We start from the raw sequence: 27,029 nt of genomic DNA, 5'->3' as shown, positions 1-27,029 counted from the left end.
CCACAAAGATTAAAAAAATTAAAGGTATATTATGAGCAACTTTACAAAGAGAAATTTGACAATTTGAGTGAAAGGACCAATTCCTTGAAAACCACAAACTAACAAACTCATCAAAGTTTAAATAAATAACCTGAAATAGTATATCTCTATTAAAGAAATTGATTATAGTAAAAAATTTCCAAAAGTAATTCCTCCAGCCCAGATGGTATTATTGGCATATTCTACTAAACATTTAGAAAAAGAATACCAATTTTAAACAATCTCTTCTAGAAGACAGAAGAGAAAACTTTCAAGTTTATTTTATGAGACCAGCATTACTCTGATATCAAAGCCAGAAAAATACAAATGAGAATTACAGATTAAAATCCTCAACAAATATTAGCAAGTGGAATCCAACAGTATACACCACAACCAAGTAAGATTTATCACAGGAATGCAAGGTTGGTTCAATATTACAAATCAATGTAATCACCATGTTAACAGTCTAAATAAGAAAAACCCTGCGATCAGACTGCTATGGTCTGAACAGCTGTGTCCCCCTAAAATCTGTATGTTGAAATCCTAACCCTCAAAGGTGATGCTAATAGTCAGTGGGGTCTTTGGGAGGTAATTAGGTCATGAGGGTGTGGCCGTCATGAGTGGGATTAGTGTTCTCATAAGAGATCCCCCAGAGTTCCCCAGCCCATTCCACCATGTGAGGGCACAGTGAGAAGGCCACGAAAGATGGAGAGAGCCCTCACTAGAAGTTGACCACGCTGGCACCTTGATTTTGGACTTCCCATTCTTTGGAACTGTAAGCAAGAAATTTCTGTTGTTTATAAGCCACCCAACCTGTGATATTTTATTATAGCAGCCTGAATGGACCAAGACATATGAATTGATGCACAAAAACATTAATGAATTTCAATATCCACTCGTAATAAAAACTCCTAGTAAACTAAGAATAGAAAGGAATTTCTTCAATATAACAAAGTGTTTCTACACAAAACCCATAGCTAACATATTATTTAGTAGTAATTATATATTAATGCTTCACATGATTCAGATGATTCAGAACTGGTCAAGAATATCAAATTTCCTCTCTCTTATTTCACAATATTCCAGATGTCCTAGCCAGTTCAATAATGCAAGGGGAAAGAAGTCATACAGGTTGGAAAGGGAGATAAAACTGTTCATATTCCAACGGCATGACTGTCTATGTAGAATATCCCAACTAATCTACAAAAAGATCTCATTGACGGGTACATGCACCCTGATTTTTATAGCAGCATTAACAACAATAGCCAAACTATGGAAAGAGCCCAAATGTCCATCAACTGGTGAATGGATAAAGGAGATGTGGTATATATATATACAGCCATTAAAGAGAATGAAATTTTGCCATCCAATGACGTAGATGGAACTAGAGTGTATTATGCTAAGTGAAATAAGTCGGAGAAAGGCAAATACCATATGATTTCACTCATATGCGGAATTTAAGAAACAGATGAACATATGAGAAGGGGGAAAAAAAAAAAGAAAGAGGAAAGCAAAGCCTAAGAGACTCTTAACTATTGAGAACAGACTGAAGGTTGATGGAAGGAGGTAGGTGGCCAATGGGCTAAATGGGTGATGAGTATTAAGGAGGGTACTTGCTATGATGAGCACTAGGTGTTATATGTAAGTGATGAACCACTAAATTCTACTCCTGAAACTAATTATTACACTATATGTTAACTAACTAAAATTTAAATAAAAATTTGAAACAAAAGAAAAAAAAACTCTCATTATTAATATGAGTTTAATAAAGTTGCAGGATATAGAATCAACATACAAAATGTCAATCTTTTTTTATACTAAAAATGAACAAGAGGAAATAAAAAAATTTTAAATCCCATTTACAATAGTTAAAAAAATATACTCAGATATAAATGTAAAACACATTGATGTGATCTGTATGCTAAAAACTATGAAACAGTAGGGGAGCCTGGGTGGCTCAGTGGGTTAAGTCTCTGCTTTCAACTTAGGTCATGATCTCAGGGTCCTGGGATCGAGCCCCACATTGGGCTCTCTACTCAGCAGGGCGTCTGCTTCCCCCCCTTTCTCTGTCTGCCTCTCTGCCGACTTGTGATCTCTCTCTCTGTCAAATAAGTAAATAAAATCTTTAAAAAATAAAAAATAAATAAAAACTGTAAAACAGTGATGAAAGAGATCACAGAAGGCCAAAATGAAATGAATATCATGTCTATGGATTGAAAGATTCAACACAGTGAAGAGCCAATCCTCCCACAAAATAATCTACAAATATAATGTAATTCCAATCAAAATTCCAGTAGGAATTTTTAAGATACCGATAATAGAATTCTAAAATTTATAAAGAAGGACCAACAAATTAGAATAGTCAAAATAACTATGAAAAAGAGTAAAGTTGGAGGAATCACACTACCCGATTTTAAAACTCACTATAAAGCTACAGTAATCAAGGGGCGCCTGGGTGGCTCAGTGGGTTAGACCCTCTGCCTTCGGCTCAGGTCATGATCCCTGGGTTCTGGGACCCAGCCCCAAATCGGGCTCTCTGCTCAGCAGGGAGCCTGCTTCCTCCTCTCTCTCTGCCTGCCTCTCTGCCTACTTGTGATCTCTGTCAAATAAATAAATAAAATCTTAAAAGAAAAAAAAGCTACAGTAATCAAAATGGTGTCTGAAGGACAGACATAAAGATCAACAGAAAAGAGAGGCTAGAAATAGACCACACAAATATGGCTATGTGATTTTTGAAAAAGGTGCTAAGTCAATCTCATGAAGGAAAATAAAACAGTCTTTTCAACAAACAAAATTACAAAAACATGAAATCTCAACCCATACATTATACAACTAATTCAAAATGGGTCAGACAGACAAATGTAAAACTTAGAACTACAAAACTTCTAAGAAGAAAACTTAGGAAAACATCCACTACCTGGGGCTAAGCAAAGTGTTCTAGACATGATATAAAAAGCACAATCCATAAAAGAAAAAAAATCAGTAAATTGGACTTCATCAAAACTTAAACTTTTTGCTCAGCAAGAGATACTATTAAGGGGATAAAAAAGACTGGGAGAAAATATATACAATCACACAGCCAACAAAGAATTTGTATCTTTGTATCCAGAATATATAAAAAACTTTGAAAACTTAGCAGTAAGACAACAAGCCACCCAATTAAAAACTAGGCAAAAAACTTGGATTCTTCACCAAAGAGCACATAAGGATGGCAAACGACTATGAAAAGATGTTTAACCATCATTAGTGATTGGGGAAATACAAATTAAAACCAGGATGAGCAACCAGTAAATACTTATTAGAATGACTAAAATTAAAAATACTGATAATACTGAGTTTTGGCAAGAATGCAAAAAAAAAAAAAAAACAAAAAAACAAAACCAACCCTGGAACTTGGAGATACTGCTGATGGGAATGTAGAAAAGTACAGCCATTCTGGAAACAGTATGGCAGTTTCCCATAAAGTTAAAAATACACTTACCATATGACACAGGAAAATGGGTATTTACCTGGAGCAAGGATCAGCAAACTTCCAGTAAATACTTGAAGCTTTGCAGGCCACATATGTCTCTGTTGCATATTCTTCTTTTGTTGTTGGTTTTTACAAATGTTTACAAATATAAAAGCCACTCTTGGCTCACAGAGCCTTACAGAAACAAAAGGAAAATGTGGCCCATGGGGCATAGTTTGTTTACTCCTATTCTAGACAAAGGGGAACTTACATACACAGAAACCTGTACATGAATATTTATACTGGCTTTATTCATAATTGCTAAAAACTGGAAACAACCCAAATGTCCTTTAATAGCTGAATGGATATAGACTGTGGTATGTTCATTCAATGGAATACTACTCAGTAACAAAGAAGAACATTCTAATGATACACGCAACAACTTGGGTGACTTTCATAAGCATGCTGAGAGAAAGAGGTCCATCTCAAAAGATTCCATTTATATGACATTCTCAGAAAGACAAAGTTATAGTGAAAGAGAGCAGATCAGGGGTTGCCTGGGGGCTAGAGGCAGAGGGTAAAATGTGATAACCAAGAAGAGTGATTACTGCAGCATGGCAGAACTACAAATGATTTTTGCTCTGGTTTTTCTCCTTTCTTTTTCTTTTTCTTTTTTTTTTTGTTTTGTTTTGTTTTGCTTTTTGTTTGTTTGTTTTTCTACTTTCTTTATATTGTTCTGTTTCTCCAAGTTTTTGGCATTTGACTTCCTACTTTTGTAATTCAGTAAGTCCTTCCCCCACCCCAGAACAAAGTAATAATGAAAGGTTGTACTAAGGTACTACATTCTTATTTGTTTCTTAAGTGTCCATTTTCTCACATTCATCAACAACCTCTCCCCCACAGTAGCCTGGTCCAAATTTATTCTGTTAAACCACTGAGAACTGAAGTAGCTAAGACTTACCTCTTAAGTTTCTTTTGCTAGTATGTTCCAAAAGTACTTCACTCTTTGCAAAGTCCTCAATTTGCTCAGTTTTGTTTTTTCAACCTTTTAAATAGCTTCTTTCAGTTACCTACAGAACACTATACTAAATTCAGATCAGAAGTTTAATCAAAGCTACTTTAATTTGATTCCACTGGGACAGTTTAAGCTGTAGAATTCAGTACTACCTGCCTCAGGTTCCTGAAATGAGTAATTGGAAGAAGGGAAATTCTAACTTTTAAAGATTACACCAAATTGCCAGGAAATAAGTGTGCAATGTAGGTACTTCTTTGCTTTGCTACTAGAGCTTTAAATAGCTTTAGAATCTGACCATTAAAAATGGTAGGCATTTTGATTTTAATGAAGTTTAGAATTCGAAAGGAATTTAGAGATATCTGAACCCAAATCCCTCCCTTCACAGATATTTTAAATCAAATGCAAGAAACAGAACTCTTAGGCTGCTTTTTGCCTGACCAAAGTAGTTATAAAGAAAAACATACAGATGGTAAGTATAATTAATTTGCATCACCTCCTGCTCACTATCCCCCAAAGCACTGACTGCTGTATTCATTCATTCAACTAGTTTTATTCTCTTCAGAGAGAAACAGGCTCTAACACTGTGGGGACATAAAAGTATCCTGGGATTCCGTCACAAAGAAATTAACTCATGAAAGTCAACTACAGGAACTTGGCAGAAAAAAAAAAGGAGAGAGAGAAAAAGTACAAAGTAAGGGAAATGAGAAATGAAAAAAAAAATGAAACAGAGAACATTTTAAATAGCACAGGCAATTCTGCCTGCCTTTCCAGCCCACAGATGTATGCCCTGGAGTGAGCCTGAGACCAGAATCATGGATCCACTGTTCCTTGTCATTTGCACCTGTCATGTGCCTAGCCTCATGCCAGCATCTCATTCACTAGCATCTCAATGAGCTGTAATTTAGTTATTTAAAAGATACATTTTCTCCCATATGACACTTAAGCAAACTTTCCAATGGATGTAACATGATCTCTGCCCGCAAGAAGTTTGTTCACTTATTGAGAATAAAAGACACACTGGGGAATAATGCATTATCGATGAAAATATGCACCTCAGGTGGTAGGAGATGAAGAAATAAATCATTGTGAGCTAAGACATGAAGGGAGGAGATACCAAAGACATGGGGGAACAAGGAACACCTTCTGGAACAGGTCGCTGGTACTGAGAAGGATGAAAAATAAGGCTATATCTGTAAATACGAGGTCAGATGACAGAGATACTTTTGAAAGTCAGATACTAGAATTTAGGCCAGGAGATAGAAAATTCCTTTTTTGTCACCAAGCAGGTGACAAAAGTGAGAGAAGTGGCATCCTGAGAGGAGGACGCAGCGGGACTGTGTTAAAACAGCACGTGTCCGGGGCGCCTGGGTGGCTCAGTGGGTTAAAGCCTCTGCCTTCAGCTCAGGTCATGATCCCAGGGTCCTGGGATCGAGCCCCGCATCGAGCTCCCTGCTCAGCGGGGAGCCTGCTTCCTCCTCTCTCTCTGCCTGCCTCTCTGCCTACTTGTGATCTCTGTCTGTCAAATAAATAAATAAAATCTTAAAAACAAAACAAAACAAAACAAAACAAAACAGCACGTGCCCCACCCGAAAGAGGGCAGCTACTGTCCAGCTCCAGTCTCTTGCCGGTATCTGGGAGCGTGGACCCAGATTACCATATCCTCCAGCTTCGGAAGTATAACTGGAAACGTGAGAGTTTTTATGAAAGTTAAAGAAAGAGGACGTTAACACTGGAGGGAGGTTCCTCCTGAGCAAGCAGGAAGGACTGGAATCCAAACAAAGGGACATTTTGCACTGTAACTGGAAGAAGGAAAGGAAAGGAATACCAAAAGATAAAACTGAGCAGCAGGCTTGGGCCAGTGTACTAGAGCACCAGAATTTTGAATATTATCTTATAAACCACAGAAAGCCAGCAGGGAAAAGGAACCGGCAGTATGTGGGATGGAGGGAAAGAATGAGGGGCTGTGGGGATGGAGGAGAGTAGCTGTTAAATGAGGGGTGAGTTTCAGGATGAGAATGTGTGTAATGTCTTTATATCCTGGAAGACTAGGGCAAAGATAGAAGGAGACAGTAATCAGTGAGATGAAGGAAGAGGGATGGGCTATTAGCTTTGGATAAGAGACTATCCCTAAATGAATGAGAGCGTGAAGAAATGGGGAAAGGGGCTAAAGGAAAGGGGGAGTCTCCAGAGCCACCAACCAAGCCCATGGCAAAGACGCAATGAGTTAAAAATTGACTTAGGAGAGAGAACTGGTCAGAAAGTGATCACATATGTAGATATCCTAAGCAGAGCTGAGCTAGACTAAATTGGGGATGCCCCTGAAAATTTCTGAAAGAGAGGAAAGCAGATACAAGCACTCACACCAGCCAAGCACCCAAGAGGTCTTTAGCAAAGAAATTCAGAGTTGGAACTAATACAGCCTCTGGTTTGAGGCTTGACCATATTCCTAAACTTTGAAATCTAGGATAGCTAAAGAAGAAAGTATTAAAAATATAATCAAATGAGAAACTAATTAATTACATGACATATTAGTAAAATTTGCCAATTTTGAAGAGCTTTCATTCATATTCTCTCAGTTGCTACAGCAGCCCCGTGAGGCACACAAGCTGGGTGTCACTCTTACTTAAAGCTAAGGATCTGAGAAGATATTGAACAAGGTAATGCCGTAAGTAAGCACTATAAATCCCACTGAAATCCAGGTCTGCTGGCCCCTGAAAACTGAAGCATAGACAGCCCCTGTCTACTGAGGTTACTAAGCATTCAACTAAACGAGAGGTGTGCTACGTTTTCATGGGAGAATCAAAACAGCATTGTCCCTGGCAAGCTCTGTCACCCGCACTGGACAAGTTACTTAGCTCCCACCGGTCTTCGTGTTCTCATGTACTTAATGGAGCTGATAGGACCCTCCTCTGAGGGCTGGTTTCAGATTTAATAAGAAGGCACGTGAAAGCACTTGCTTGAAGGCCTGGCACATCGGGTACTCCGGGTAAGCTTCTCTTCTCGCTGGAGGCATTACTAGTTACACATGCTTTGCCAGAAGTTAGTTTCCTTGCTGCAGAATTCAGTAAAAAAGCTTGGGGAAAGCTTTTCTTTTAACAGTTAAATCTTATCAGAAGATAAAGGGTTCCTAAAGGAAGCAGAGAAATTAACTCAAAAAGTGAACTCTAAATTGAAGAATCTAAGGTCACGAGAAGAAGACAACATCATTTCAAGATCAGGATGATGAACGTTAGAGCATGACAGGAAGGAGAGAATAGGGACTAATAACTAGAATACACTGTAGGCGTAGGTGCTTCTCACTGAGCAAGTTCAAACCTGGAGTCTATGGAGTCCATATATGGACTTTAGAGAGTTGTGAATCCCTTGAAACTGTAAAACTGAGCCTGTGCAAAGGTGCTGTGGTAAGCCCCCAAATGTCCACCCCCTAATCCCCAAGGTATCCATGTCAAATCTCTGGAACCTGTGAATGTTACTCTGTAGGGTAAAAGCTGTGATTAAACTAAGGATCTTGAGAGGAGCTTACCCTGGATTATCAGATGGCCCTAAATCAATGACAAACGTCCTTATAAAAGACACAGAGAGAAAAGACATAGAGGAGGCAGCAATGTGCCCCAGAGACAGAGATTGGAGTGATACAGCCACAAGCCCAGGAATGCCTACAGCTACCAGAAGCTGGAAGAGGCAAGGAATGTCCCTAGTGCCTCTGCAGGGAGTGGCCCTGCTGACACCTTGATTTCAACTTGTGGCCTCCAGAAATGTGAACAAGTAAGTTTCTGTTATTTTACACGCTTCTGAAGTAATTTGCTATGGCAGTCATAGGAAATTAATACAGGGAGCACTTCGGAGAGGGGGGTGTAACTTCCATTAGATTCTAAAAGCAGTTATCGTGAATCCCAAAAGGTAAAGGAATTACTGCTGTAGGGGATAGAGCAAAACTATCTATAAACAAATGAACTAGAAATTGTGTAAAAACCTGCAGAACAAGTCATTACTTGGAAAAGGCCCCACAGTTCATAAATGTTGAAATAAGAAAATAATCGGCTGTCTCTGGCATCTAATCCAATATCCATTTCATTAGCTCTCGGGAGTTTAACCGTACAAATGCACCAGAAGTCAGTGATTCCTAAACAACCATATAGCTTATTAAAAATACAGGTTCCCAAGTTCCATGCCAATGTACTGACTCAATCTCCAGGACAGAGGAAAATATACATACATAAAGCCCCTCCGATAATTCAGATGTGCAGACAAATTTGGGAACAACTACTCTAAGGCAGGGGTCAGTAAACTTTCTGCAAAGGGTGAGACAGTAATTTGGGGCTATAGAGGCCAAGAGGCAAAACTGAGTATATCACATAGCTATTTACATGACAAATTTGTTTTCCAACATATTTCTACACATTTTTTAATGGACAAAATTTAAAATATAAAGCTGAATACAACTTTTTGCAATACAGGCCTACTAATAAGAAGAATGGAATTTTTTCTTGGGAGGGGTCATGTTTCATTTAATTGGGGTTCGCAGTGTTTCCGATCATCAGACTGACTGCAAATGGTCATCTGTAAAAACTAGGAGCTGGAGATTTACAAAAAAAAAACAAAAAACAAAAAACACCAAAAAACCAAAAAGAGGCGATGGGCTGGATTTGACCCAGGGGCTATGGCTTGGCCAACCACTACAGAAAGATAAAAGGAAGAACTATAACCCTTGCCCTTAAGCAACTGACAAATTAAAGAGACAGGAAGAGCAAAAGCAAAGCAACAGTGAAAAATGTGAAGTGGAATTCGGAATGCTTTCTGTCAGAGGGCAGTGCGTCCTAACTATTTCAAGCATGAACAGTCTTTTTTAACGTCAAAAAAATACGGCACATATCTATACAGTAGTTCTTTTACCACTGAGTGAAAATATCCATCACAAAAAGCAGCAGCAAAACATCTATGCTTTTAAGGGATTTATTAATTAAAACAGCAGCTACATGTATTTGAAAAAGATTAACACACATTTACAAGACATATTATTTATTCACCCACAGATGGTACTTAATAGATGCATGGATTCCCACCCCCCGGAGAAGTCTGGGGTGCTGCAGCCCAAAGGTTAGGAACCATAATTACAGAGCAGATGCCGGAGAGGCTCAGAAAGAAAGGAACAGTGGAAGCTAGACCAGTGGGAGTACAGGGATCGTGGAGGCCCACGGGGGGGGGGGGGGGGGGGGGCGAGGGGTCCAAGGCGAACAAGAGCGCCTGGCTCCAGGGGTCCCAAACAGACCAGCTTCCGCCACCTGCCACTGACAAAACACACAGACAGAGAAATGAGTGGGAATGAAACACGAAAGAAATGTATTTCAGGGAGGCCAACACTGAGAAGACAGGGGACTCATGTCTCCAAAAGGCTGGAAATACTTCAGGCTTCTATATGGAAAATATGGGACCAAGGTGGGCAGGTAACATGCAGGCAGGCAGCGAAGGTTAAATTGATCATCCTCTTGGGGTCAATCACGGATGGGGACTTGGTGGCTCAGAGCTGTCCTTGTTGCTTGAGGGGGTGGTTCTGGTCCCCATCATGGGAACGCTTTGCCCTTAGGATCTTCCGCCTGAGCCAAGAGACAAGCTGGAAAGAAGAAACCAACTGAAAAGTCTGAGGTCAAAAATGGAGGCAGCCCAAGTCCTCTTTCAGGATGTCATGGGTTTAGATAAGGAGGTAGAAATTTTCAAGGAAACTGAAGAACAGATTTGAGGGTGTTAAAAACAAAACAAAAACAAAAAACCGCACACACACAAAACCACAGGCCCAAAATGGTTGTCACTTAGATTGAGTTGCCAAACTGGTACTTAATATGTAATCTAACTGTAGTTCCAGCTTCCCCCAGAACTGTAGTCTTAACCAGGCCAGCCAGGAATTTTTCAATCCACACCAATGAGTCTGCCACTTGGGCCCTCACCATCCCCCAAAGAAAGATGAGGAAATCTGCATAAGACATTTTGCCTTAAAAAAAAGAAGACACCTTGCCTTTCCCCCAGAAAGTGGCTTTGCCTGGAACAATCCTTTTCTTTTGCCAATAGCTTTTTCTTGCCCTCCGCCTTCTATAAAATCCTTCCGTTTTTGTACAAATCATGGGAGCACCTCTCTACTTGCTAGACGCGATGTTGCCTGATTCATGAATTGTTTAGTAATTAAATCTTCAAGTTTACTTGAATTTTGTTATATAACAGGGAACAGGAAGAACATCAACAAGAGAGGGCAGGAGGCTGAGGGGACGCCTTCGTAAATAAGAGTTCAGAACAGGGGACGCCTGGGTGGCTCAGTTGGTTAAGCGGCTGCCTTCCGCTCAGGTCATGATCCCAGCGTCTTGGGATCAAGTCCCACATCGGGCTCCTTGCTCCGCAGGGAGCCTGTTTCTCCCTCTGCCACTCTGTCTGCCAGTGCTCTCTCTCTCTCTCTCTCTCTGACAAATAAATAAATAAAATCCTAAAAAAAAAAAAAAGAGCTACTTTAAAAAAAAAAAAAGAGCTCAGAACAGGATCAAACTAGCAGGTGCTGCGTCTCGGCCTGCCTCTGCCACCAGAGCCAACATTTAAGTGCTTTCCACGAAATGTATCGAACTCTGATAAGTGGTGCCTCATTCAATCTCCTCTAAGAATAGTTTCCTCAATATGTGAGTCGTGTAAGTAAATGACCAGGGTTTCATCATGTACCAATCTAAGTGGTTCAACATCTAGATTCTTCCATCTCAAAAAGTTTAAACAAACAAACAAACAAAAACAACAAACTGAAAAGCTTTCTTCTGACCCAATTTCTCTCTTGTAACTATTGCCCCTAGTCTTTCAGAGCCACACTTCTTGGAAGTCACACGTTCACGTTTCCATTTGACCTCCTCCCATTCATCATTCACCTCCAGTGCACTCCAGTCCAGTGTCCACTTCTACCACCTCGAAGAAGCTGCTCTTGCCAAATGCAGCAGAAGGCTAATAAATCAGCTCTCATCTTACAAGACATAAACTGTCAGCAGCAATCCTTCAGCCCCTCCCTTGGAACGCCGTTGACTTCTGCCACCGCGCTCCTAGGGCAGGCACTCCTTCCATTCCTCTAGCTGTTCTCAGAAGCTCCAGCATCCCACTCTCCCCCACCGCAAATGTGGGCATTTCCTCAGTCTGATCCCAGGCCTCCGATCCCTCAGTACTTCCAGGCACCTACAATCTCCCTGGGGGATTTCCTCCAGCCCCCGGCTTTAAATACCTATAGGGGGCAATTTCCCCATTCACCTTCCGAGCACGGCGCGTCTGTGGTTACTGGCGGGCTCCACTGAGATGCTTCTCATCCATCCTATGCTGAAGTTTTCTCTTTCCTCTTAATGTTGCTCTTCTCTGAGCTTCTCTAACTACCCAGCAGCTCACGCCAGAAACCTCATGGTCATCCCTGTCCCCTGCCCTTCTACCACATCCTCTATGGGCCATGACTCAGAAAGTCCTGCCCACCTTCCTCCTAGGAAACTCTCCAATCAGTTCACTTCCTTCCACCTCTACCGCCATCTAGAAAGGCAACTGTTACCTCACCAAGGTAAAGCGAGAATCTTCCTGAAGGCAGCCCCTGCACACCCTCCCTTTCCTCTCATCCATTTCCACAAAGCAGGCAGGGTTTGGAACTATAGGTATGAGTTTGAGCCCATCATTCCCAGATGTAAAATCCTTCAATGGCTTCCTCTTAGGATAAACTTCAGAATCCCTACCAGGCACTACAAGACCTCAATAGATTTGGCTTCTTTAGCTCTTCCTCATCCCCCACCCCTGCTCCTCTTCTCATTCACTCCCTGCTGCAGCCAACCTGGCCCTCCCTTTGTTCCCACCAACCTTCTTCACCTTCTGAACATGCCGCCCCTCCTCCAGCATCACCAGGACAACTCCTACCTACTCCTCAGCTCTCAGTCTCGCTTTCTCAATGAAGCCATTCCTCCCCGAAACCACTTGTCCCCAGATTCAGCCCCTATTACTTGCTCTCAAAGCCCCTTTTCCCAGTTGTGATCACACGGTGGTCATGTGACTCCTGTCGTCTCCCGCAAGAAATGTCAACTGCAGAAGAACAGATGTGCTGTTTTATTTGCCACTGTCCCCCACCACCAGCACAGCACCTGGCAGAGCCGGCACTCAAGTATTTAGTATCAGAATAGGTGGCTGAATTAATTAGAAGACAGTTAAACATAAGTTGCTTTGAAGATTTCGTAATTTATAAACATAGATGTTAATATTTTAGTTGGACTATGGCTTAAATAACTAATGACAAATTATTTTTATTTACTGATTAAAGCAGAACTGTACTGAGCTACATACTATTACCTAAGCTTGAGTGTCCTCAAATGTATTTCTCAGACTATAAAAGCTAATCAGGTTAGCTTTTATTCATTTAGACGTACCTTTCCCCAGAGGTTAACAGAGTTGTTTTCCTAGGCATTAATATAATCATAACCATAATAACGATGATACTATTAAGTTCTTTACAGAATACAAAACGCCATGCTATCCACTAAACATTAAGGCTTCACAAAAGATAAATAGGACCTCTATTTTTACCAATGATGAAATGGAGGCTCAGATAGGTAACTAGCTCAAAGTTATACAATTAGCAAGTGATGGCGGCAGGAACCAAACTCATACTACTCAGAAGTCAGTACTTTTTTCTAACATATCATGCTATCTCTAACCTCACACTTACTTAGCAATATCTATTACTTGTTCAAAATACATCTGTATATACCTATCTGAGGTTTAAAATGGCTTTAAATGATTATTTCAGTTTTGAAATGATTGCTGGTGTTGGGGGGAAAGGATAAGATAGGTGAAGGAGATTATACTTATCATGATAGTCACTAAGTAATGTAGAGAATTTGTTGAATCGTATTATATACGTGAAACTAATATAATACTTTATGCCAATTATACCTCAATAAAAATTAAAATAAGTAAAAATAAAATGCCCAACTTAGTCTCTCACATACAAAAAGCAATTTCAGTCTACCCATAAAAAGACAGCCCACAATTCTTATTCAAATGACGCCCTTGTTCTTTATCGATGTAATCTATACTTTATTCTACAAAATAAATTTGGCTTCCAGTTAATTTTCTTCTCTGATTTAAATTAACTTTAAAAAATGGAACCCTCACATTAAGGGAAAATGTGCGTACTGATCTCTGTTTTTCAGAAAACTTTTCACAGGTGCACTTTGGACACACAGTTGATAGCAAACTCAACTATTCCCAAAACCATCTATGAAAAATAAAAACTATGCCAAAAATCCTTTTGGTTGGAATAACCTAGATCACACTCTCTGGCACAGTACCTTACAAATAAGTAACTTTATTAACTGGCAGTGGGTAGTTGATAAAGATTTGATTGATCTATCACACAAGATACTTCTACAACTAATGTCCTGTTTTCTTGAGAGAACAGACTGGAAATAGTTATTCCTTATAACCATATTTCTAAGATAGCTACTAGCAAAACACATAACTATGAAGCATCTCCTCAGTTAAGAGGTAAGGGGTCACTTAACCCAAATATGAATATTAATTCATACTGATTCCAATTAACCCCAGCTGATTTTCAACAAGAGTGCCAAAACCATTCAACATGGAAAGAACAGTTTTTTCAACAAAAAATGCTAGGACAACTGGATGTCCACATGTCAAAGAATGAGGTTTGGACCCGTATCTTACAGCATATAGAAAAATTAACTCAAAATGGATCAAAGACATAAGTATAAAAGCTAAACTCAAAAGAAAACATAGGTGACAATCTTCATGATATTGAATTGGGCAATAATTTCTTAGATCTGACACCAAAAGTGTCATCCAGTGAAATCAACCAATGAAAAAATAGATAGGGGTAATATACAGAATATAGAAAGAAACTTATAACTCAACAATAAGATGACATATAACCTCATTTTAAAAATGGGAAAAGGATCTGAACAGACATTTGTCCAAAGATTTACAAATTGGTAATGAACAAATAAAAAAAATGCTCAACATCATTAGTCATTAGAGAAATGCAAATCTAAATTATCATGAGCTGCCACTTCACATCCACTAGGATGGCCAAATTAAAAGAACAACAAAAGGCTAGACCATAATAAGTTTTAGTGAGAAAGCAAAGGTCCTGGAACTCTCCTACATTGTTGGTGGGAATGTACAATGGGACAGCTGCTAAGAAAAACAATTTGGCAGTTCCTCAAAAAATTAACACAGAATTATGATATGACCCATAATTTGACTCTTAGGTCCTGGAGAATTGAAAACATGTTCACACAAAAACTTGCACATGAATGTTCACAGCATTATTTGCAATAGCTAAAATGTGGAAACAACCCAAATGCGCATCACCAGATGAACGTAAAAACACAATGTGGTCCACCCATACAATGGAGTATTACTCAGCCGTACACAGGAATGAAGTACTCATACATGTCATAGTACAGGTGAACCCTGAAAACATGCTAAGTGAAAGAATTCAGACACAAAAGACCACATTTTATACAATTCCATTTATATGACATGTCCAGAATAGGCAAATTCAAAGAGACAGAACGTAGATTCATGGTTGCCAGGAGTTGAAGGGTGGAGGAAATGGGGAGTGACTGTTAATGGGCTTGGGCTTCTCCTGAGGGTGATGAAATATTATGGAATTAGTCAGTGATGATGGTTCTATGATCTTGTGACTATACTAAAAACCACTAAACTGTACATTTTAATACAGTGAATTTTGTGATATGTGGATCATACTTCAATTTAAATATATATTATAGATCCTTAACACCAAATCTATACTGATCATAGTCTTCTGATGATTCAGAAACAACTTGGTGTGTTTAAATTTACAGATGTTTTTTCCCTTAAAGTGTCAAATAATGCAAGCTTCAAATTAATAGCATATGCAAAATATATCTTATGTACACGATTCATAATGTTTCTTAAAGTTTAATGAGTAGGAAAAAAAAGTCTGGGAAAGGTGTTATGCTAGCAAACTTTATCAGAGCTATTAAACCATAAGAAAAAGTATAACCTCACAATTAAAATTTATGCATGCTTTTTACAACAGCAGGTTTTACTATAATTTAAAGATAAAGATATCAATTGGGATTGCTTTTTTTCATATTTTAAAACATGAAAAGCAAAGAGTAGTAACTAATTTTAATAACGTAGACTTTATGGGGCGGTTGAGTGGCTCGATCCATTGAGCGGCCGACTCTTGGTTTCGGCTCATGTCATGATATCATGGGTGGCGAGATCAAGCCATGCATGGGGCTCTATGCTCAGCAGGGAGTCTGCTTGAAGATTCTCTCCCTCTGCCTCTCCCCCACTTGCTCTCTCTAAAAAAAATCTAGATTTTATATGATTATATTCAGAAGAAATGAAGCTTCTACTAATTAAGGAGTGTACAACAGTAGCAAATACTTCACCAAGTCAGTAATATAGCACATGAAATTTGAAGAACCTTGTGACCATGTTCTTACTAATGGCACTTCATTTCTCAGTTTCCATCACATGCCTTTGCTACATGAAACCCACAGCTGAGGTCTCTAACAAACTTCCAGTTTTTAAATGGTAGAGCTTATGAGCTTACAGGCACTGGTAAAACATATAAGTGCAAAATTATCATATGCCTAACAGAAACAGACTAGTAATTGTTATTTGAGGTTTTTTTTTTTTTTTAAAATAAACATCACCTATGCCTCTAGGGTCTAGGCAAGTAATGTAAATGAGCAAAGCGGTCCCAGAGTTAAGACAAGGAAGCAGTGGGATATCTCGGGTGCACTAGAGATCATAGGCTCCATCCGAAGGGAGTGGCCATCACTTAACTCAGGCAAACTTCTGCCAGACAAGAATGAGGACCCGGCACAGCCAGAACTCTAATTTCTCAAGGAAGTTTTGGTTTTATTTTTTATGTTCTGCGAAATCTCCCTAATTGTGAAATGTTGGCAACTAATCAGAAAAAGCTGAAATAGTGCAAAGGCCAAATCAAGCTGGTCAGCTGCTGAATACGGCCACTAGTTTGCAAGCTCTGAAAGGAAACTCTTGAAACTAGTTTATAACAAATAAACTATAAATATAGTATAATATACTTAGTATGCCATATATTATACATATGTCAAATATATTTAATATGTGTAATATACTATACATGTATTTATCAAAGTTTGGGAGGCACTGGTCACCCTTAAAGTTCTCAAGGTGATCCACAGACCAGATCTAGTATTAAGATGACATTTCATATACTCCTTACTGAAGTACCGAAGGTGACTCACTTCTTCAGTTCATTTTGGTGACACTTTTTTCCTGCAGCCAAGTGGAAATAGAGGGGATGTCTTAACTATACTCTACTGGCAAGTAGCCCAAGAATCAAAACAGTTTGGGAAACACTACGAGGAAAAAAAATTGGGGAGGCTATTTCTTGCTTTTGGACAGATCTTAAAGAAAATTAATTAGGGGAGTGCCTGGCTGGCTCAGTCAGAGGGGCATGGGACTCTTGATCTTGGGGTTGTGAGTTTGAGCTCCATGGTGGGTACTGTGATTACTAGAAAAAAAAAAAAAGAAAAGAAAGAAAAGAAAAAAAGAAAATGAATGCAGTGGTAAAACTGGTCTCCAGTTTGTAATAATCAACTAGTAGTACGGTAGAATAGTGACAGAACTATCTGAATTATAAACACATAGTTGAATAAAAATCCTGTGTTGTTGTGTTGTACTTTCTGATATGAACATGGTGGAGTTACAGATATGAATCTTCCTAAAAAATACACATAATAACAAGGAAAAAGGGAAAAAAAAAACTTTACAAAACTCCTTTTTTTTTTTTTTTTTTAGCAAACCTAGGAGAAAAAAATATAAAAACTCCAAAATACATAAAATCAGGGCTAAGATCAAATAAGGCCGTTATCAGAAACAACCTATGATGGGAATGAAGAGCCGAGACAGAATGCGGCATGTGATGAGGATCACCCAGGAGTGGCAGATCTCCAAAAACAACAGTAAAAATGCACTTCTTTAAGGAGAGAGGTTTACACTGGCATGGGTCCCTCCAGTCACAGCTACAAAGGAAGGAGTAGGAAGTCCAGAAGGGGTAGCAAAAAGCCACCTAGGCTCAGTCTGGTTTGGAGAAGCAGAGGACCTGTGGCAACACAGAGAAGCACCCCCAGGTGCCATATGTAAAAAGATTTCCTCTGAGACAGAAGTCTGGAATCTACCCTGGCCTCCTACAAAGAGCTGACTGAGAAAAATCTAATTCGTTAAAGTACAAGGAATAAAAAGGTAAGTGGCACAGCATTCACTTAGAGACACCATGAGAAAAATGGCAGGAATGAGCAGCATAATGTACTGACTGTAGAAGAATGTTCACTAGAAAAATATTATAATGTATAAGATAAAAACTATAAATATTCTTGCATGAAGGTAAGAAAATCAGTAAAGTTACTACCACTATGAAGACAACCACAAAGCATAAATAAAAGAACTCAAGGAAGAAATGTCTAGACAAGAGGAACAGTGAAAGCACGAACTGGAAGAACTCATGAAAGAAACAGAAGAAACAAAACCACCACAGAAATGAAGAAGAAACTGAAATGAGAACAAGGAAAAGAGATATTGCGTAAGACACAGCAAGAGACATTAAAGACAAACATACACAACATGAAAAAGTTTTAAAATGACTTTAGAGAAAATGACAGATTTAAAAAAGATACACAAAGGGAGATCCAACAAACATAAAATCAGGGTTGCCAAAAGAGAAAACCAAAACAAGCAAAAGAAATAAATATTCAAAGATATAATTAAAGAAAACTTCCCTGAAATAAAAATAGATTTAAAATACATAATAAAAGGGCACACATGTGCCAGCTTATCCTATACCAGCATATCCTAGTAAAATTACAAAATATTAGAGAGAAAGAATCCTTTGGGCAGATAGGCAAAAAAGATCCAATCATTAATATGGGGAAAAAATCCAAGCTGGCTTCACACATCTTCGCAGCAACACTTAAGGTCAGAAGACATTTGTATACACCTGTATTACTCAAGGCAAAGGTGAGCCAAGGATTTCTTTTTTTAAGATTTTATTTAATTTGACAGAGAAAGACACAGCAAGAGAGGGAACAGAAGCAGGGGGAGTGGGGGAGGGAGAAGCAGGCTTCCTGCCAAGCAGGGAGCCCAATGTGGGGCTCGATCCCAGGACGCTGGGATCATGAGTTGAGCCGAAGGCAGGCGTTTAATGACTGAGCCACCCAAGTGCCCCTGAGCCAAGGATTTTATTACTTGCTAAGCTGTCCTTCAAATGTAAGGGTAAAAAAGAAAGGAAGTTCTAAACACGTTTGTAAGAATAATATTCTCATATCATTGCCATGATTCTTTAGGAGAAATTACTAGAGAATGAACTTCAGCCAACCAAAGAATGACTGGGAAAAACTGCAAAAGTGCTTGGGTGAGCATCATATTTAACTGTAGAATTAGGACTAAAACAGAAGGAGGTAGGGTGATAAACAGAACATAAATATTATAGGCCTTGACAATGTATAAATGCAAATAACAAAAAAATTGGGAGAAAGCAAACAGGAAGTGTCATAAGCTTACTGATTACCTTGACATAATAGCAAGGAGTCAGTGGATAGTCTTAAAGCTCACAAATCAAGTACTGAAGTACAAGCATACGTAATATTACAAATGCAAATACTACTGTGAATAAATACTATTGCTATTGACTAAGATTTGGTGATGGAGAAGAAAAAGGGGAAGAGAGAAGATTTAAACAGAATTTTACCTTTGTTCCTTGAAAAGAACCAAGAGTTACTATCAGAGAACCAAGAACATCATAATAAAGCAACAAGACCAAAATACAAACCTACCTAAATATCACAACAACAAAACTACAAAGAAAAGCAAACAACACGGTGAAAGAACTAAAATGTATGTGTATATATATATATAGAGAGAGAGAGAGAGAGGGAGAGAGCGAGCACGCAGAAAACATAAAATGCCAGAGCCCAGATAAAGCAAATCTGACATATGAATAAATGTAAATAGATTCAACTCATATGAAAACAAAGAGATTTACAAATTTACTCATAAAGCACCTGGTGGCCCAGTTGATTAAGCATCCGTGTTCGGCTTGGCTCAGGATCCCAGGAATCAAGTCCCACATCAGGCTCCCTGCTCAGCAGGGAGTCTGCTTCTCCTTCTCCCTCTGCCACTCCTCCCCACCTCTGCCCTCTCTCTCTCTCTCTCTCAAATAAATAAATAATAAAAATTAAAATTAAATAGATGTTCTTAAAAAAAACATTTTACTCATAAAGCAAAACCTAACTCCATGTTGGTTACTAGACATACATCTAAATCAAAGTAATTTTAAAAGTTTGAAAACAAAAGGATGGGCAAAGAAAAATCAGGCGAACATAAAAAGAAAGTAGGAAGTGTTTTCCCCAGCTCTTTCTGACTCCAGAGTCTATGGTGGTAACCACTACAAACACTGCAAATACTGCTTCAGGTTTTCTGTAACAGTGCATACAGGTATGTGTGCAAGAATGAGTATACTTTGACTAAAAAAAAAAGATCTAAATTAACTACTCAATTATATATGATCTTTGAAATAAGACCAGATATCAAATTTAGAGTACTACCAGATTGCTGAGTTTAAAGCACTAAATAATATTTACATTTAATGGTGTTTTTCCATATAAAAATCAAAACGCTGTCCTGAACACTCCTTTTCTGGATTCATGTCCATGATGCCGTGGACACATCATCATGCAGTAAGTCCGCACTTGGACGGCAATATAGCATAAGCACTCAAGAACTAAAATCCCAGTTGAAATGTTCTCTGTAAGGGTGGAGATTCAAGGAAGTGGTATTTCATCAATTTCGTCCAAAAGTACACTACAAATAGAAGCAAGACTTGTTCTTAACCTCCTGCAGAAATCCCTAGCTATGACATTGTTTTCAGGTGTTGTAGTTTTGGAAAGAGTTTCATGTCTCAGAAACAAAAGGGCATATGGGTAGGGAAGATGAAGAGACTCTAGGAATATTATATAAAGGTCAATAATGACTCTGCCAGTGGCAACATCAACTCAGTGCTCAAGAAGTTAACAGTGACCCTCGGTGTCTGAATTTCAAAACCAATAACAAAAGGAAGGTATTGTTATTACACCAACCTGGTAAGACTATTGTGAGCATTTAGTGCCTGAAATCTTCAGGACCCTGCCTGGCTTATACTTAGCTCATATTACCATCATGAAGATCCAGAGTTTAAACTGACATATTATGCAAAAGTCTTTTAAATCTATTATAATTACCGATTATCCAGTTAGTCCCACAGAGAAATGTCTCCCTAATGGGGAAAAAAAAAAAAAGGCATGTAAAGCCTTTCAGTCCCCAAATTCCCTATTCCCTGTCGGCTACCACCTACCACTGATGCGAGATCAGGAGACCTTCCTCTTTAATCCCATGGTACATGTCTATGCGAGCATTCTACCAGGATGTTTGTGCTGTTGGTGCACCGACTTCCCCAACAAGGCGTCTGCAAACTCCTTAGAGACAGCCTCTATGTCCTGTGCACCTCAGCAGCTCCACGACACCTGTTTCCACACATAACAGAAGCTCAATAAAGGTGTGTTAAATTAACAAATGTGATACCGTAGGAAATGGATATATATGCATATATTTGTATGTGTGAAGAACACCATCCAGTTCAGGGTCTGTGTTCTGTGGACTGCAGTGCCCTTGCTCTCTGATGTTTCAGGAAGGTAGGCAGCCAAGGCACCTCAGCTAGGACCAAGAAAGAAAAAAGCAATCGTTCAAGAAACACGTAAGGGGCACTCTGTGAGCTTCAGGCAACAGACTAGTCTCTAGGGTTATAAAGACCACATTTCCATCTGTAAAGAGCTCCCGGCCCCATGGGCACTTATCAGGTGAGGATCTCACCACCACCAGAGAGCAGAGATGTTAAAGTTAAAACCAGATTAAACCCTGTGACTCCCAGTTATACATTGCAGGGCTCTTTCCACTAGAACAATGCCTTTCAAATGTTGAGAGGGCTCACGGTAAAAAACCCATTCTGTAGCACTCCCTAGTATCTCCTAGGTTCCTTGAAACACATCTGATCTTTTCATCTTCACTCTATTCTATTTCACTTTTTTTTTTTTTTAATGTTCAGCCCGACACTAAATGGCTTATGACTCAAAAGTGGAAAAATACTGCTCTAGGAGATATATTTTTAAAACTTTCTCTAGAATTTCAACATCAGATATAATTCCTAATAGTTTTTCTCATGCAATGAATTCGTACCACAACAAAAATAAATAAATAAGACGCTATCAGAGACTCAAATAACCGACAAAGACTAACAGAGTCATGACAGCTGCCACTTGGGGAATGGGAGGAAGCTAAACCTATCTCCGTCAGCTTTCCCTAAAGCCATCAATCCAAGGGAGAGAGCATTTGCTAGGCAAAAACAACCTAGTGGCAAGCCTCCTGACACCCCAGCTCCTTTCCAGCCAGACTATGGCCCAAAAGACTCTTATCCTATATAGAAATTCTGGAGCTTCCATTTACAATGAATTTTTTTTTAATGATTCTGTGTAAGAGACTTTAATGAAATGTGTTTGGATGAGGAACAATGAATTTATTAAGTTAAGTGAATGAAAATCAAAATAAACTATTTTAAACACATTTTACTTAAAAAAAAAAAAATCTCTCTCTCTAATTTGCCAGTCCTCACTTCAGTTGAGGGGAGAAAAGTGTAATGATTTATCCCAGATCTGAATAAAACATGCAGAAATGGATCATTAGTTACGTTAGTATGTCTTCTGGTTTGCGCTCTGAAATATTAGGGTAAAGGCAGTACACAAATTTTCCTCAACATGAGATGTTTGTACAACACTTGCCATGAAAGGAAATGTGGCAGCAGCAATCATCATTACCCAGTAGCAAGCTGGAGATGAAAACCCCAATGTCACCAGAATTCTTTCAAGAATTGTGTTCCCCTGGAAAGTCTCAAACAGGCAGCAAGACCAGAAAAGCCCTTTCTCCATGTTCTAGGTCCACAGGCAGTACTCCAGCTCTGAAAACACCAAGTATAAGAATATTCATTCAAGGTCTTGGGCTGACTAGCCTCACCATTCACCATCCAAGAAGCAAGTCTGAGTTTATAGGACTCATTTTTGTGACATTTTATAAAAGACAATTAAAAAAAAAAACTTTAATGAACCTTCCTGTCTTCCCAAGAGAAACGTGTTTAGAACTGTGTTTAGAAAAATATCCTTTTTATAAAGATAAAATCTATTTTCCTAAGAAAAAGGAGAAAGGCATACTATTTGTTAGATTTGTTAGACTTGCCCAATAGAACTTTCTGTGGCAATGCAAGCATTCTGTGTCTGTGCTCTCCGGTACAATAGCCACTAGCCACCCAGGACTGAGCACTTGAAAGGTGGCTGGTGCGATTAAGAAAGTGTATTTTAAATTTTATTTCATTTTAATTAATTAAAATTTAAAGAGCCACATTTGGCTAAGTACCTACCATATGGGGTAGTGTAGATTAGAGAATCAACGTAAGCAGCAGAGCTGGCTAACTGACTTGTCTCAGACTGAATATCACAATTTGAAAAACTGATATTCAATATCAATATTCAATTTTCAGCTTCCCAATTAACATTTAATTAATTAAGTTTTCCTCAGAACTGGTTTTTCAACAGTTTGGCAATTTTTATTCCAAAACATGAACATCCCAGATCTGCTGAGCACAATTCCTCTGGCAATGTTCGATTTTCCATCTGTGAAACTTAAGCAGAGGGGAAGGGAAAAAACTGAAACCCACCTTCCTCTTGATACAAAGGGAAGAAATGGAACACATAATCCAGACCAAACGCTAATTTAACCTTCTAGGCTCTCTCATGGATACATCTGCTCATCAGTCCCTGCTTGTGTTGCTCCTTTAACCCAGCTGTGGCTTTCCACAAAAGTCTTTCCTACATTTGTTTGACCTCTTGATTGCGTTCCCTTATGATCAGGCCATGACCATGACCACCACCTATAGGAAAACCAATTAAAATATAAACACTAAAATATTCTCTATTTAAGTGGTCAGAATGCAGTAGCCTGAAGGGAACAGATGCTTCGGAAAGACTAAAATATGCAGATCACGCCAAGACCACTTTCGAAGCAGGTGGCAAAAGAAAACTGTGCAGTTCCATAGTCAGCGAAGGAAAGACAACGCAAGAAAATATGCTCAGAAATGCGTTGCAGCCATGCTGTGGCCAAACGATAACTAACTTCAAGCAGCATCACTGCACTCAGTATAGTCTCAAGGTCAATGCTGAATGTTGTTCGGCTTCTCATCATGCTAAAGTCTATACACAAATAAACCACACACACAAGCACAAGCGTTTCACTATTTCATTGTGTTTAAGTAGAATGAACTTCTAGAACTTTATCTAAAAATACTGTGAGTTGATTTAAAACCAACAAAGGAGTATATTACATGCAGAGCGAAGTCACTAGTACCACATACCATATTTGGTGATGCTTAAACTATACAGAGCAAAGCAATTCTAAGATAGCAGTGTAACTCAGGTAAGAATTCAGCATCATAGCTGAGACTTCATTTTTTTCCTCTACCACTACCACTACCACCGCAAGGTCCTAAAAAAGGACTTAGAAGCTCACCTACTCTATCCAAAGAGTATCAGGGTCTCAATGAGACCCAGAGCAATGCATACACTAGCCTGGGAGCTATGGGTCTTGCAGAATAACAAACAGCTTTGCCAAAAGGGAAAAACGCTCCATCTAGGGCAAATGAGAGCACTCTGACCTAGCAAGAGTCTGTCAGACTCCATAAAACCTAAGCGTTGTCAGTCCTCTTCTTCTGTGCATGGATAAAATCTACAGATGCAGCCTGGGCAGGAAAGAAGGAGACAGAGAATTTAAAATGGGAACTGCCATGCTGTTTGACCCTGAGAAGTAGCCTCATACCCTCCTCACTCTTCCAAGCTATGCACTACAGACTCCACTGACCGCAGCATCTGCGGCATGGTCTCTAAGGAAGCTATCAATTATGAAATTCTATGATAAAAGCCTCAATGTGTAAGACAAATGCTAGAAACCTCAATGCTTTTTTTTTTCTTATCATCTTAATTCTTAGGGGAAAAAAAGTCAAATAAATGTAATAAACAACACAGAATTTTCACAGCAGAGGCCCAAGTTCTCAAAGCACGGAAGGCTTATCAACAGAAAATAAAAATAAACACTACTTCTCATTTAGTTCTTTAAAAGTCCGCTTCAGAATAGCATTACTTCTGTTCCCCAAAATGCAATTTAAAGGCAGAAATATAAATCTACTTAAAGACATCCAGAATATAAATTAACATAGATAAAACTTAATTCTTATATTTAAGTCTCATACAGATTTATGAGATTAAAATACAGGTTCCAGTAAACAAAAGAAACATACGTAAGAGAAAAGAAAGCCATGTTTTGCTTGACTTAAGGTGTTAACACAGTACAATACGACATTAAATGAAAAAACTTACTAAACTATCTCAGTACAAATATGGCTCAGTCCTTCTTCTAAATTCCTACTATATTTATGGGCTAAATATGTTATTTCATTTTACAAGCCCTCAAGTCCTATATAACCCACTCCTATTTCTCTAGGTGAGTTTTGGCAAACGGGTTTTGATAAATGTCAAGCACATTAAAAGCATATTATTTAACAGATTTATCAGTATATAACTATGAAATTACGCATCTGAAAATATCATCCTCCCTAAATTGGGATTCTGAAAAAAACTCAACAGAATTGTTGTTTTTTTTTTTTTTACAAGCCAAAGCAGCAAAGCATCTTTCAACCCAAAGTGTAACATATATTTAATCATGGCTCCTGACTTAAGCATAACATTACAAATTGTTTCATACGCGTTAAACAAAAGTGCTCACGCTCTTACCTGTATATCCAGCATACCATCCCCAAGAAGCCACCATTCCTAAAAGCCATTTATACATGATTCCTTCAATATACCAGAACCGCTTACTGTCCAGCAGTCGAAGGGGCTGAAGTATAATTACATAGCAGATGTAGGATGAAATAGCAACCAGGTTGTTGGCGACCATGAAGGCAAACCTCATCAGGGCTTTCACCAAGATCCAGCCCAGCCACGGAGCTTCTTCCAAAGTCACAGCCATGCTCACATTGGCGTCCGTCCTGTCTTTCTGAGGTGAAAGAAACATTCATTTAAAAAGGAAAATGGATTATACACATCCAAATAGTCACCAACACAGAAATCCGCCTCCAGCACAAAAACACCAGAAAAACCGAGGATCTAAGCTTTCCCGGTGTAGTACCTCGGTGATCTCTCCGGGAAATTCCAGAGGGGGACAGAGAGCGAGGGAGGAGGAGCCGCACAAGGTCAAGGGAGCTGTTCACAGAGGCACAGGGTATGTCATAATATATTTAGCAAATGATAATACTATTCCCACTAACTAATCAGCGGCTGGCCCCGCACCGCGCCTCACTGCAGTCTGCTGTGGGCACTTTCAGGAAGAAAAACAGACCCACTTGCTTCAGACAGCCTCAGTCTCCCCAAACTGACGACACGAGTGACACAAGGCTGTTGCAGGGACCCGATCCCCTTTCCCAGCTGGGAGAACCTGGGTACCCCCACCACCACCATTCCCGGACATCGGTCGTGCCTTAGAAAGCTCTCTCGCATTAGCAGAGAGTTATGCCAACAGTGTTCGTTTGCGGCAAAGGGGCTTTTGCCCACCCCCCTCTTTTTTTAGGGGAAAAAGGAGAGGGGCCTAGAAAAGAGGGCAGAAAGGTGAGAGGAAGAAAGTAGGGGCTCACCCGGCGAAAGGAGGAAGGACGGGAGTAGGGGGAGGGGAGCAAAAGCCCGAAGGAGGTGAAGGCACCGGGGCCACGGATGAGGAGAATGAAGTCCCCGAGCAGAGGGCAGACGAGCGAGGGGTGATGGAAGAGGCGCGGAGGAAGAGGCGACGGCAGCGCCCGGGGGGGTGGGGGGATGAGGGGCGCCCGCAGCGGTTTCCGCCGCCCCGGGAAGGGGTCGCGGCGGCGGGGGCGGCCCGCGCGCGGGGCTCACCTCGGCGGGCGCGGACGGCGGGCGGCGGAGCGCGGGGGCGAGCGGGGCCGGGGGCTGGCGGCCCGGGGCGCGGTGCTGCGCGGCGGCGGCGGCGGCGGCGGCGGCGGGTGTCCCCGGCCGAGGGGTCGCGGTCATGGACGCGGCGGCGGCCGAGGCGCGGCGCGAGCGGGCGCGCGGGCGCCCTACTCCCCTCGCGGCTGCCTGCGGACAGAGGGACGGCGGGGACTCAGAGGCCGGACCTGTCACCGGGGCGGGTCCGGGGAGGCGGGCGGATGCCCCGCGCCCCCGCCTCCTCCTCGGGGCCTACCGCGCCCTCGTCCCTCATGCCGCCGCCGCCGCCGCCTCCTCCTCCTCCCCGGGCCGCACGGCGACGACACCCCTTCCCCGCCCCCTCCGCACCTCTCCGGGCCCGGCGCCGCCGCAG

The 27,029-nt window shown here is 40.2% G+C and overlaps 1 protein-coding gene across 2 annotated transcripts in view; it reads right to left on the bottom strand.

Moving 5' to 3' along the window:
• Positions 1-26,713, bottom strand: part of LPGAT1 (lysophosphatidylglycerol acyltransferase 1) — a 79,127-nt gene extending 52,414 nt beyond the window's left edge. Inside the window, exons 1-2 of one of the 2 annotated variants that reach the window (XM_080824704.1) lie at positions 26,606-26,713; positions 25,454-25,714 (exon numbers count right to left, since the gene is read on the bottom strand). In XM_080824704.1, coding sequence (XP_080680830.1) covers positions 25,454-25,691 — 238 coding nt within the window. In that variant the 5' untranslated portion in view covers positions 25,692-25,714; positions 26,606-26,713. Of the gene's footprint in view, positions 1-25,453; positions 25,719-26,605 lie in introns of both variants that reach the window. The other variant, XM_080824703.1, reaches the window with a different exon arrangement.
• Positions 26,714-27,029: the final 316 nt, after the last annotated feature.

This window comes from Martes martes (assembly GCF_963455335.1).
Source record: "Martes martes genome assembly, chromosome: 15".
Lineage (NCBI taxonomy): Eukaryota > Metazoa > Chordata > Mammalia > Carnivora > Mustelidae > Martes > Martes martes.
The sequence above is the reverse complement of the archived record's forward strand: the minus strand, read 5'-3'. Positions and strand labels throughout refer to the sequence as shown.